The 14,556-nt window shown below is 36.4% G+C and overlaps 1 protein-coding gene across 1 annotated transcript in view; it reads left to right on the forward strand.

The window, feature by feature from the left end:
* Positions 1–2,736: 2,736 nt before the first annotated feature.
* Positions 2,737–14,556, forward strand: part of dpysl2a (dihydropyrimidinase like 2a) — a 30,452-nt gene continuing 18,632 nt past the window's right edge. The window contains exon 1 of the mRNA XM_079636528.1: positions 2,737–3,081. Within this exon, the coding sequence (XP_079492654.1) occupies positions 3,040–3,081 (42 nt within the window). The 5' untranslated portion in view covers positions 2,737–3,039. The remainder of the gene's footprint in view (positions 3,082–14,556) is intronic.

Raw genomic sequence — 14,556 nt, forward strand, 5'->3', positions numbered from 1 at the left:
TGTTTCCTTCACTTGCCTTAATTATTGCATGCTGAACTTTTATTTTGTTTATTTGGATGGTTGGTCGAAACACAACCAGTGTTAGTCATTGTCACTCACTGTGAATAATTTTCGTACCATAATGAAATTTCATACCAGATTCAGAAACATTTAGATCTGTATCTTTACTGAAGTCTGTTTAGTGATTACTGTCTGTGATCTTTGCATATGTTTTTGAACCTGTTTTTTTTCTCTCCTAAAATCTGTTCGTAGATGGACACAGAGCTGTAAGCTTTCTTTTGCCAAAGCATTTTTGCCTGCCTTTGTAAAATATAAATTTACGACACTTGTGTATATCATGTCTCGTGTTTTGTTTGCATTAAAAGTAGATAAATGATGAACAGAGTGTTATGTGATTTCCGAACGTGTTTATATTTCTTAAAATTGAACTGAATCTCATCTGCTAAAAGAGCATTTCGAGGTAATTCATTCTCACTTTAACATTTGTGTAACATGTCTGATATGGAATATTAGAATACTCCATATTAAACAATGTATGTATGTTACAATATACTTAGTGGGCTACATTGTCACATGCAGTGTTGGGGAAAGTTACTTTTAAAATAAAGTAATGCGTTACAATATTGCGTTGTTTCTCCCTAAAAAGTAACTAATTGCGTTACTTAATTTTTGTAAAAAAAGTAATATTATGTTACTTTTGCATTACTTTTTTTCTCTGTTTGTTTTTTATAACCATTTTTTTTTATTCTAAGGTGACGTAGTTACACGTTACTGCATGTACTTATAGTAATAACAGTGAATTATGCATAATTACAAGTAAATAACCCTAATACAACCCTTAACCCTAACTCTATATTAAGTGCATGTATTCATTAATATTTGAGTAACTAACTATACGTCACCCTAAAATAAAGTGTAAGCTAAACAAAGCAAAAAACAGTTCTGTTTTTGGCTAATGTAAAGGCCATTTCACACTAAAAGTTTGAACTTATTTTGAAAAAGCAACTCCGATATTCTGTTGTAAATGTATCAGTAATGTATTACTTTACAAGTTACTTGAAAAAGTAATCAGATTATGTAACTCTTGTTACTTGTAATGTGTTTCCCCAAGAACTGGTCACATGACATGCGTAGGCTATTTAATTTGAATCACGCTCCTAAAATAAAAAAGTTATTTTGTATTTTCAATCTCAATTGTCGCCTATTCGTATAATAAATCAATAAAGAAGAGTACATATCGCACATTATTTGCACTGATTCTAGGAATTAATTCGTATAAAAGATTATATTGGATAAAATGACATTTATACTGGATTTGTTTAAACTAGAGGTGCATAATTTAGATAAATTGTGCCTATAGTATACATAGTGCAGGAACAGTATGTTAGTATGCTTTTCTAAATATAGTGAGTGATAATTTGCACATTACTGCCTCCTAATGGCTGAAAAGCCAATGGATGGTAAAAATGAAACGCTAGTCATTGGCAGTAAACAAACACCTTCCCAGAACCACAGATACTACAAGATACACACTGTGATGTTAGACAGTCAGACGAGCAAGTGGAGGTTTATAACATGCTTGTAGTTTGCATGCTGGAGCTGGTTTCAGCTTGTAAAGCATCTCACTGCTTGTTCCTTCTACACAATCACATTGTCTTATTCTATTCAACAATATGAGATGCTTACAAATAGTGTGTACACTCATTTGGCTCACATTCATAAAGAACGATTAGCCATGCAGTGAGAACCAGGCCATGAAATACCAAATGATCTCACACAAGAGCAGGATCCATTGTGTTGTCTTCATTTATGGGAGACAGGCGTAGAGGACCAGCCTATGCCCAGTTACCCACGGCAACCATAGAAACTCAGTGGGAGGAGCCTGTGGGCTTCCATTCACGTGATTGGCTGCTGGCAGGTGTTCTGAGGTTGCATATGCTGAAGGGGAGGGGCTGAGTGTGTGTGAAGGAGAAATGCTTAATTCATTATTTTTGTCAACATATTCCCTTGTTATCATTTCCCCCATTATAGGCTATTTAAATATGAGATCTCTCAAAAGAGAAATCCTTAAAAATCAGGCATGACTCATTAAAATTCCTCAATTTATTTGCATTGACATAGCCTATATTGTTTAATACAACAAGGCACAAATAATCTTCATCTGTATTATACATTAATTGTGTTATTAGTCATCAGACCCATCAGACCCATAACTCACTATCCGTTATCCCACTATCATAAATAAATCAATAAATTAAGCTGCTAAACATAAAAAAAACAGCTATATTAAAACTTGTCGCAGTACACAATATATTTCCAAACAGCTTTTATTTTATGTTATTTAACAAATGCAATTAGGTCGTTAGGGATAGACCAGGCCGGAGACTGGTTTGTATAAATAAATGCTAATAGTTTTATTTTATTTTACTTTTGAATTGGGTTAAATTGTTTATCTGAACAGTAAACAAAATCTGTATAGTTTTTATTAAAAAAAATATATTATCCCACAAACAAAAAGATACCAAAAAAGACTATCAGCAGCCAGGGATATGATGAAACATTTTTATTAGTTAATTTTATTCAGAAAATGTAACTCCTCTGAATGCTTTTGTTTCACACAAGTTTATCATCAAAATAATTTTGTGATTGTATAGGAATACATAGAAAATCTATAGAAATAGAATTGATTCCTTAACGTGAGTGTGTGCGTCCGTGTGCGTGTGCGTCCGTGTGCGTGTGCGTGCGTGGATCAGGGTGGGGTGTTGCGCTGCGCATGCACGGTGGCTTTGGCCGCGTAAATCTCCATCGGTGTCTGTCTGGAACGTCCTGCCGCTGCGCCGGAACACGAGAGAAGAGCCCGTCTCCTGAAACCGAGGGGAAACTTCACCATCCATCTTTAGAATCTCTGCAGGATTGTCTGGAAACATCCCAGCATCGCATCCGGGTTGTTTAGTGCCGACAGCGGCGGGTGTCATTGAGCTTCTCCAAACGCGCATCGGGAACCATTACGCGTGCGGATCTCCAGCCATCAGCGCAGAGATGTCCGGATACCAGGGCAAAAAGAACATCCCTCGCATCACTGTGAGTACAGATCAACACGAATGATGGTCTGAAAGCACTCGCGATTATGAATATGAGGTGATGAAATGATGACAGCGACTCATAACAGGAGCGAATATTCCTATAATGGCATTTCTGAAATGATCAAGTTAAATATTATGCAGTATGCGGTTTTGTGCTTTCACAGTGGTCCAGTTATGCCAATACCTTTACATCAGATGTTGGATTACTGTCACCTCTCATTTCAGTGTCACACACACACACACATTCAGACCCACTTATCAAACGGGTTTCTTTGTGGGTCAGATCCATTGAAGCTTTGCTATAGGTCCCACTGGATGAATATTTTACATTATGGAAAGCTGTCATGCATGCATTATAAAACAGGCCTCGACTAAATAGAATGTAATGCATTATGGATATAGCCATAAAGATAACCTGCCCACATTTGATTGCAATACTACAATTTATTACATGCAATCCTCTTTTGTTGCTAAAATGTGTCTTATAATGTTGCTATATCATGTCACAAATGAAAATACAGTAATTCATCACTGGTGATTTTTTTTGTGACTGGTGGCTCTGTATGCATTGAAATCATCCGCCTTCAAAAGTATTATTTTCAACATTAAAAGCGACTGTTTTGAAAGCTGTTAAGCATGCATGCAAACACTTATTATTTTAAGATCCATAGGAATATGTCTTATCTACCTAGGAATGTCTTATCTTCAGTGAAGCATTGCAGTTCTTTGGAAATCTTTGTGAATTATGGTTTGGCGTGCACTGAAAACTTGAAAAACTAGCTTGTGAAATGCATGCATAGGCTATACTTCAGGATATATCATAGCCTCAAATCAGAGAATCGAATCAAGCATTATTCACTATTCCAACTGAGCCTTCAAATGTATATAGGCTATCTATTGCAGAAATGTATCTTAAGATAGGCTATATCTTCAGTGAATGGTGGCTTTGTCAAAATCCACCTTCAAACGTGCAGTTCATTAATGTAAAAAGCAGCTTCGGTTTAAATGCCGGAGCAATGGCCTCCTCACACACCCCCGCTGGTTTGAAATGCAGAGAACCGTCTCCAGAGGAAATGGATGAAAATCCTCTTCTGAAAAGTAGGTCAGTGAATGTAAAGTGTATGTCATGGTATGTGGTGATACTTGCCTGTAATTCATGTTCCGTCCACCACTGACCAATCGTAGTGCAAGACAGTATGTGCACGGCATCGATGTTCTCTGGGATTGTTTGAGGAGGTGATCTGGTTGCAGAAGGCCTGCAGGAATGGACAGATCTGGGACAGGAGGGAGAAAGAGGAAAACTCTGCCTTCGCCGGTAGATCTTGCCTTTAGCTCTTAAACGTCAGCTAAGCTTCAGCCATCTTAAGGGATGGTGATAAGACTGCCAGTGGGTGGCAAACGCTGATACTACACTGCACTATACTACACACTCACAGACTTAAAGGACTAGGTCACGTTATGTCATTGTTCCTTTCTGCGGAGTGTTTGAATATTAATACAGCTCTTTTGCACAATGACAGTTTATCCTGAAATCAGCTGTCAAGCTCGAAAAGGAACAAAAATAACCTACAACTAGTCCATGACTGATGTATATATTTAAAGTCTTATGATATTGTTTATTAGCTTTGATGAAGAACAGACGCAAAAAGATTCTTTGCGAAGATTTTATTTTTACATCTCATTTGCATCCATGTGTTTAGAATCAAAAGCTGCCATGTGTAATTGTAAATTAAAGGCGAATGTGGCTGGCACCCCAGTTGATATATGTGGAAATGTGAATGAGATTGTATGGGAAAGATCTGCATGAAGATCCTTATGTAAAGCCTGACTTATGAAATAATAGGCAGAGAAAAATCTAATGTTTTGAAACAGAAGAGTTTAGTGAACCTTTAGACAATATATATATATATAAAGGTTTGCATATGTGTTTTATGTTTTGTGTCATATCTGATACATCAGGCTTTTATGGATCATATATTACCATGTACTAAAATTATACTTCTTATACTTCTTTCTCATTTTATCATTGTCTGACAGTGTCACATCGCCACACCACTCATGACAAACATGGCCTGAGCACTCGATCCTTTCCCTCTGAAACACACACACACACACACACACACACACACGGCCCACTTTATAGGCATGTTTTCTTTAGTAATCACATTCCCACAGCCCAGGCAATGTTCTGCTTCGCCTGACTTCATCGTCCGCAGCGTATCGAATGTCTGAGAGATCCGCTGGTTTCGTGTTGTTCTCTCTCATGCTCTCATTGATTTGATAAAAGTGCTGCCTTTCATTCCCTTTGACTCCCGTTTGAATTGTTAACACCAGTGAAGCTCCCCTTAAAAAACTCAGATGTGTGTCAGCAACCCATCATGATAGATGCTCTGAAAGATGTCGTAATTTCAAGATTTCAATCAGGGTAAAGCATTCACGCCCTAGTATTTACAACTCGTAAGCTGGGAATATTCAGAGAGCTCCTCCTTGTACCATGTGACCGCTGTACCACCTGACTGCTGCAGATTCATTTAGGTTGATTGTGTTGCCATAAAAAAAGCGAAATTCCCAGTCTGAGGACGTGAACAGCTCAGAGTAGAACATCATGTGTTGTCATCTCGAAATTACTGTAATTATGACATGGCGTGAATGCATATTTTTATTGTTCAATGCTCAGCAGTTCTCTGATAGCATTCTTAGTATCAGCTTGCTCTCTCCTAATATAGAAAGAAAAGAGTTGATTGGCAATGGACCAGGAACGTTCCCATTAAGTTATAAAGACAAAATATTCTATTAATGGTTAAAACGTCCAATTTTGGTTATACGAATGTTAAGGGAACGTTCCATTTTATCACTTTGCAAACATAATTTTTCTAACCACATATCTCTTCTAAAACCCCAAGATCTAGAAATCTAGAAATGATGTTTTATGTTTCCCATGTAAATGTAGTCCTGGTGTGTGTGTGTGTGTGCTTCAAATGTGTGGTTAGCAAAATCACTTTAGGAAATTGTTGAGTAATGATACGTCTTCCTGAGAACAATGTCAGTGCCAATAAACTTGGTTTCAACACCTAATGTGCTTTTGATTGCTGGCAGGTGTCGACAAACTCCTCGCTACAATTTGACACCCGTTTGGTTAAAACTGTGACATTGTTATGGGCCTCAATTGTCATGATAAATATAATTGTCCATCTTTGACAGCACACTGATCCTGTAGATTACACTGATTGTTCGTTCAGAACCCGAGAACGTCATTCAAGCTGAACTCACGATTAAGCCTCTGGATCAGAAAGACTCACGATTTCCAGCAGAGAAGTTGAGCAAACTCAGACTTTTCATTTTCACTCACAAATTGCAAGTACATTTCACAAATAATTACAAAGAAATTGCAAATTCCACATTGAAATAAATGTGAAATTTTGAAGTAGAAAGACTGAATAATCTGTGCTCCAATAATCAGTGATAGTCAACTTGCTGTTATTTAGGAAGAACTTCTTGACCTGCTGTGGCTAGTTTGGGTGATAATCTTTTTCTGTGACTGAGATGAATAGAAAAAGGCCAAATTTATCATTGTCCTAGTGTAAATATTCACGTATGGAGTCAATTTTGTTGTTTGCATGAAGCTCTAGCAATCTCAGTGCTGAATAATGATATAGAGACCCCTTTAAACCATATGCAAGCTATAAACATCAAATGTAGAAGAAAACAGTTTATACTATTGCTTGTTGTGGCACCTAATGTGACAATTGCTCACTTGCATTTTGTACACAATGTTCTGCATTCATGTAATTGCGTTAAGGTTGATTCTTACCACTCAAAATACTATATATAATTTCAACCACATATGATCTACATTCAGCAACACTGTCTGGACTTTCAAAAGCAAAATAAACCCAAATGTGAAAAGATAAATTAAAGGTCCCATATTGTACACCTTTCTGGAGTTTTATTTTAGGTTTTGATGTCCTTAAGAACTTATCCCTTATATTTGCGGGATAAGTACCTAAAAACATCTCAATATATATTTCACAGCTCTTTTCTCAGGAGCTCTGCCAATAACAGGTTGATTTTGGCCTGTCTACTTAATATTCACGAGCGTCTCTTCTGATTGGACTGTTGTTTTCTGAGTGACCCAGCATTGGTGGGGGTGGTGACTGAAGGCGGAGACTGAGTAGTTCTGATCACATTTATACGGAAGTCACAACAGCTTGTGAAAAGGCACAGCTACTTTATGCATTTGTCTGTGGATCGACTGTTTTTAAACTTATATGCTAGTTTCACAGCCCCTAGACCTCTGCTATCATGAAGAAAGCCAGGAAATTTCAGTTCTGACAATATGGGACCTTTAAAGATTGGCAAACCAGCTTTAACCTGATTAAATCATTTGTCAGTGGACATTTGTGAGGCATTACTAAAATAAATCTACAATGTCTATGGTCTCGTTTTTTTTTTTAAAGCCACAGCAAACAGAGCAGAACACATCCTAAAAAATATTGTATTTTTTGAGTTTAGACCTCATGCATACAATGTTATTCTTGTGAAGACGTGAAACACAAACCTGATCAGCCACATAAACACTTCCACTACTGCTAGATGTGACTGTACCTTCACCAATCTGTGTGTGTTTGACCCACTTACTGGACCACACTCCTCTTAGTTCTCAGCGCACATTACTTTCGGAAAGGCAGTTTTTCTGGGAGCCCCCCTGGTTGTCAACTTGAGTAGTGTGTCTTTAGGATAAAAGTATGCACTGGATTTGCTGTAAGTGGGTCGCAGGGATTTGGTCTGGTATGGATGGGCTCTCTGGAAGCCATCATTAGCAACCACTCATGCTCACTGCAGTACACACTACGTGCAACTGAGCGGGGGAAGAAGAGAAAAGTGCTGCATTTATCTCTTTACTCTAAACAGAGCGGCACTAGGCACTCTTAGCTGTCGGAAATACATGTAACCATAAACGTTTAGTTCAACATTTTAAGTACAAACACTATTTGCACTTGATCTACTAGAGGAGGGATCGTTCTGCTGTTACGTAATGACCAATTAAGCCCATTCACAGGCTTTACAATGGATTAAAGGAATATTCTGGGGTCAGGACGAGGCCAGTGCGATCCACAGAACCAGAGAAAAATATTTTAACTTAGTTTTTTGCAGTTTGAGTTATAGACTGTAGTAAGCAGTGTCATATTCCTTAGGAATTCTGAATTGAAATATGTACACTTACATTAAAATGTGTATTATTTGAGCTCGTAAAGTTATTTTTGGTGGGTCTGCTGTTCTAGAGTGGTGTCAGCTTTCTTTCTTTTTTTGTCAAACGTCATAAACATGTAAATACATGTAGAGACGAGTTTACGTTCTTCTGCGGATTCAAGACAACGTTCTTACAACAAAGTTGGGTAACCTTTCTTCTTGGTATTCTTGCGCAGACCTCATGCAAAATGTATCAGGATTAGCGGGTTATGAATTTTGGAATTTTACACAGACAAGATCACAGTCTTGTATTAACTAGCGGCCATATACTGTGTATTTTAATGTTTATTTTGTTTGTATGTTTAGATTTTTTCACTACATTGTACACTGTCCATGCCTTACCATAACTGTGTTTTTTTATTTGAACTATATTGTTTTGTAGACATTATATATATTTATTTGTACAATTACTATATCTGTCCTCCATTTGATGAAAGAATACCTTAAAAAGAATTATTGAGAGGATGATTGTCTCAGATATGCCTCATCATAATTGATGATCTGATTCTTCCCCAAGCCATTTACTCCTTTAAGGGTTAATATGTGAATTGTAGTTTTTTAATATATTTTCTAATATAATTTTTTTCCCCACTTACTACAAAAAAAACTTATTTTGGCAATAATGCAACATAATAAAGATCTAGTGATGAACATAAGGTCTGATGCTTCATCTTTGCATTTTTTCATTGTTTATTTTTTTAACTGTGTTGCCACAGAGAATGCTGGGAAATGTAGTTTTCATCATAAACCTGGTAAATAAGTGGTATTTTCTATCAAATTTCATTGCTAGTCATCAACAGTATATACTCAAAATGTGTACATACTAAATTGTAAAGTCAACATTGACAATAACAAATTGTTTCCTCCACTGTTCTTTTACTAATATATCTTAAATACACCATATCCAATGGTAATACGGCATCGTTGTACCATTCATGTGTGCTTGCCTCTTAAAATACAAGATTCTGATGTGATTTAAAAGCATTTTAAGCTTAATCTGCAGTCTTGAATCTTAATTAAGTCATGGTATTTCAGATATTATTTATACAATACAATATTTATATCTGTCCTCCATTGCACCTTGAAAAACTCTGAGGCCAAAATATTGGTGAATAAAAAAAAATGGCATATTAGAATTATGCATATTTTTCCTTCTATATATTTATACTATACATTTTCACCTCAATGTATGTTTACTCAATTTTTTAAAATTGTGCCACACATATGGTCAGTAGAGCTGAAATAGCTGCCATTAGTGAGGTCGAAACCTGACAGTAAAGAATCAATGGACGGGTCATCTAGCACACGGTCTGGTTTATACACTATACGTCGGTTTGTTCCTACTGATCTACTTTAGTATTAAAAGCAAATAGCTTCATATTTCACTCATATAAAGCTCTGATTCTTTTTAGGAAAGGTGTCGTCAGAGTTCAGTGTCAGCCATGTGTCATATGTATTATGAACTGCTCTGAGACAAGAAGGTTGAGATCCAAATGCAGCTTTTAATAATGGGGCGATCCAGACACGTAATCCAATGTACAGGCAACAGGTCAAAACACAGATAGGCAGACCAAACAAACAAAACACACAAGGTTGGGAACAAGGCAAACGGGTAATCCAAAGGCAGGCAGAGAGTCCAAAAACCAAAATACATGGAACCAGAGAAATGCTCAGAAATGCAGCGCAACAACATACAAAACTTCACAGTGAGTGTAGGGACAACCAGTTTTTTATAGGTAGAGCCAATGAGGCTAATGATTAACAGCTGTGTGCAATCATGGCTGATAAATCGGGGCAAAGGATTATGGGGAATGGAGTCTGTGAAGGTGTGGTAATAGTCCGGGTTGGAGTGTCCTCTGATGGTAATCCCAGGCAATCTCACTGGTGATTGTTACAATATGTTACCAGCGGAGGGTATTTTGGACACAAGGCGTATCCAGATCAGATCTAGGGTCATGAGGGTCATGACATGGTAACCAGGCTTGTGCAAAATTCTGAATTTCAGAATTGGCCTCCATTCAATTCATGAATTGGAATTTTAATTGAATTGGCTCCGCCCCACAGGAAGTTGAATTTTAATTGGAATTGGAATGACAGGAAGTGGAATTAAATTCATGCCAATTCCACACAGTCACACAACAGAAAGAATGTGTTGAATCTCACATACATTCAGTGTTAGGAAGGTTACTTTGGAAATGTAATTGCTACTGTTATAAGTTTCCCATTATAAATGTGCTTTGGTTTACTTTATCTGGATTACTTTATCAATGCAAAGCAATTTCCTTTTAATTTGATTAGTAACTAATTGAATTACACATTTGACCTCAGTAATACAACTAAATACAATTACATTAATTTTGTAATTTAATAACATAATTTCATTACACGTAACTAGTCACTCCTCAACCCTGCATACATTTTGTTCTAAAATATAGATAATGATCAAATTCTTGAAATAAATGACCCCCTCAATGTTGTTTAATTAGTTGTGTTCCAATGTTATTTTCATTTCAAAGTAATCAAATAACACAAAGTGCATAATGCAATCATATCTGACACTTCACTTAAAACATGTATATGAATTTCTTAGAATTTTGATTGAAAATGCAATTCTGCTTCCTTTAATTCAAATTCGAATTGTAATTCTAGATCCTGTTTTTGACATCAATTCAAATTCAAGAATTGAATTGGAATTCAGGAGTCATTCTCAATTCAATTCTGAATTGTGCACAAGCCTGATAACCTCACAGCAGCTCTCCAGCTAACAGGGAACCTTCTCAGGACTTTAGCTAATGTTCTGGCAACGTTCTCTCAAAGTTAAAGGCAAACGTTCTTTCAGTAACATTAATAAAAGGTTTAGTTATCTGGTCTTTAATAATGATCTCATTTATTACATTTACATTTATACATTTGGCAGACACGTTTATCCAAAGCGACTTACATTGCATTTTCAAGGTACACATTTTACATTCTTTCCCTGGGAATCGAACCCATGACCTTGGCATTGCAAGCGTTACAAAAAAAACAAACATCTCAAAACATTTAACACAAAACATTATTTATACATGTGTGTTTGTATAAATAATTGTGTTTTTGTTTTCTGAAATGTTTTAGTTGGACGTTCTTCTGATTTTTTTTTTTTTAAATGTTACTTGTTTTAGAATGTTCGGAGAACATTTAAATGTAACATTTCAAAAAATATTTGAAGAATGATAAAATGGAACGTTTCTTTAACGTTCACATAACCAAGAAAAAATAAACATTTTGAACGTTCAGAGAACATTCATAAATAACACATTTATAACAATGTAAACCTTAGCAAAACAGTCTTGGAATATATTTGTGTTAGCTGGCTCATTTACTGGACTTCAAGTTTTCCTTGGGTGATGTTGTTGAAGCTTCAGCTGTGCCAATTATATTTTTTGATTGAGCATCCAGGAACATAACTAACCATCCATGTATTTAAATTTGAAATGCTGCCTTTAAATGTATTCCTGAATGCATTAGAACAGTAAACTGCTGCTGAATGAGCCGAAAGCTCAGCAGTTCAGCAGATGTATGTCTGTTTTAATGAGCCTTCAGGCTGCAGAATGAGCCAGCGTTTGTCTAGACACAGCACACAGCACTAGTAATGGATTTGTGTTGAAGAGTGACCAACAAGCAACTACAGAGCACAAGTCCTGTCACGGTTGAATAAAGCGAGTTCATCTTGATCTCAAGCCTTGTATAAACATCACAAATAGCCCACGTGATCGCTGGAGTCCTTCCACTGTGACTAACAGAGTTAAGATGGTTTGATGTCTGCGAGATGTTTTCAGCTAACAGCACGAGCGAGCGCTTTGTGCCACAGCCGACTGATGATGAATGCGGTCTGAGCTACTGTGTGTGTCACAGTAAAGCAGTTGTGTCTCAGAGACAGATCAGGCCTCATTTCCGTTTGCATGTTTAAGTAAATTGATCATTCTTTCTCGAAGCGTATAGTCTTTCTTTAAGGGTTGATATACGTATGCATCGATTATGTTAGCTAGCTGATGTGGAAAACTTGCGCGGTGTGTTCAGGGTACTTTGGTCTGAATAAAACAACTCTCTTTTCCACTTACTAACAACAATCAAAAATACATAGGCTATATTTTACCAATAATGGGTTGGGCGATAAACCGGTAGACAGGATGAACCGTAAGAGATTTGTCTTCCGGTAGACTTTGATTTTATTTTTCTGTTATATTTATTTGTGCTGTTGCTTGTAATTATTATTATTATTTTTTATCTTAGTTTTTTTCCTGTTTACTTAGATTAGGCTAGTGTTTTTTTCATTATATATAGAAATGTATGTCAAAATTGGTGAAATATCAATGATATCTGATATCTATTTTGTCAAATTAATATTAGAGTATGGTTTACAAAAAAATACTATTTCAGTTTTCCAGCAATTTCTTTGTATTTTTTGTGTCATTTACTAGCAATTTCTCAGTGAAAATGGTTTCAAAGTAAATTCTACAGCATTTTTTTTTTATTGTAAAACCCTTACTTTCACTTTTCTCATATAATTTTAATTAAATAAAATTATTCATATCAAATAATACATAATAAAGAGCAAATGATGCACATTATGGGCCAGATTTACTATTTATTCCAGCGCAAACCCTCTTTTGGCGTTAAACAACTGCTGTCAGGATTTACTAAAGACACACACTGAAAAGGCGTGGACGGGGTTATTTTTGCGGCTGACTTTGTTGAATAAGCATTTGTAGGAGTTTCCCTTTCAGACAAAAAATGTATGAGAGGAGAGTATTTAAATGAATTACGTTTGTGCTAGTCTATTTACTGGTATTTGCAGCATTATTTAACGCCCAAAAAAGCATGCCTTAAACCAGATGCTGTGTATTTTATTGTTTATCATTTTAACTGTGTTGCTACAGAGAATGATGGGAAATGTAGTTTGTTGTGCCTCTAATAGTAGGTTAGTAAGTAGTATTTTCATTGCTAGTCATCAACTGCACTAAAAATGTGACATACTAAATTGTAAAGTCAACATTCGCAACATTAATTTGTGCTTGTTTCGTAAAATAAGATCATTCTGATATGATTGTAAAGCATGTTAAGTTTAAGTGTGGTCAATCATAAATATATTTGATCTATAAATACTTATCTTTTTAGCAGTATTTCCAGCACTGTCTTGTTGAGCACACAGGCTCTTTTCTTACAGTAATGAACCACGGCTCAACGATAGCTACTCATTAGCAGTCAAGCAGCTCCACAACAGGACTTCCATGACAATTATCTCTTCAGGTCATTAATTACAGAGCACAATGCTGCTAAGATCTTCTTAAACCCCCTACAATTCCCATCATGTCTTTGGAAGTCATATCACAATGGGTTAAAGTGGCAATACTGTGGCATTCAATCATTTAATATTGATTGAAAAATAATTGAACTGTGTCTGAACAGAAGAAAAGCATGCGGGCTGCAGTCGATGGCGGTGTCCTTAGATAACATTTGTGCCCATGATCGCGTGTCAGAATCCATTTAGCATGATAAGAATCACTGTGTTTTTCTGATGTGCCTTAGCGATCTTTATGCTTCATCTGTGATTGAACCCCATGTCCAGTGCTTGTCTGGTTTATAACAGGATTGTTAGACCTTGAAGAGATCTGCATCTCATTTGGATTTTTTCTACAGTGACCTTGTCATGCAAAAACATTTATCAAATCAAATCAAATCACTTCATTGTCAACAACAGGTGACTTTTTATAGCCACATACACCCTGCAAGGTTTATAGTCAATTGCCTTAAAGTGCCCCTATAATGCTTTTTCTAATATTACCTTTCATGTAGTGCGTATCTATTTGTGAATCTAAAAGGTCTGCAATGTTTTAAAGATCAAAGTGCAGATAAATGGAGTTATTGTCTTCCCTTGAATCGATTCTGAACTCCCTGAAACGAGTCATCAGCAATCCTGTCTTACTTCCTACTCAAACCTACAGGTTTTATAACACATTTGCATAATGCAAGCGTGAATGTCTACTTTGACCCGACCTAAAACACTATAGCTGAGACTGAAAGAGTTTGGTTCGTGTTGTCGACATCATGTCGATAAGACGCTGGTTTCTGCGCTGCCAAAGCATGACACTCACTGTAAGCTATCAACCAATCACAACAGACTGGGTCATCTGACCAATCAGAGCAGAGTAGACCAATCACAACAGACTGGGTCATATGACCA

The sequence above is a fragment of the Phoxinus phoxinus genome (genome assembly GCF_949152265.1).
Source record: "Phoxinus phoxinus genome assembly, chromosome: 15".
Classification (NCBI taxonomy): domain Eukaryota; kingdom Metazoa; phylum Chordata; class Actinopteri; order Cypriniformes; family Leuciscidae; genus Phoxinus; species Phoxinus phoxinus.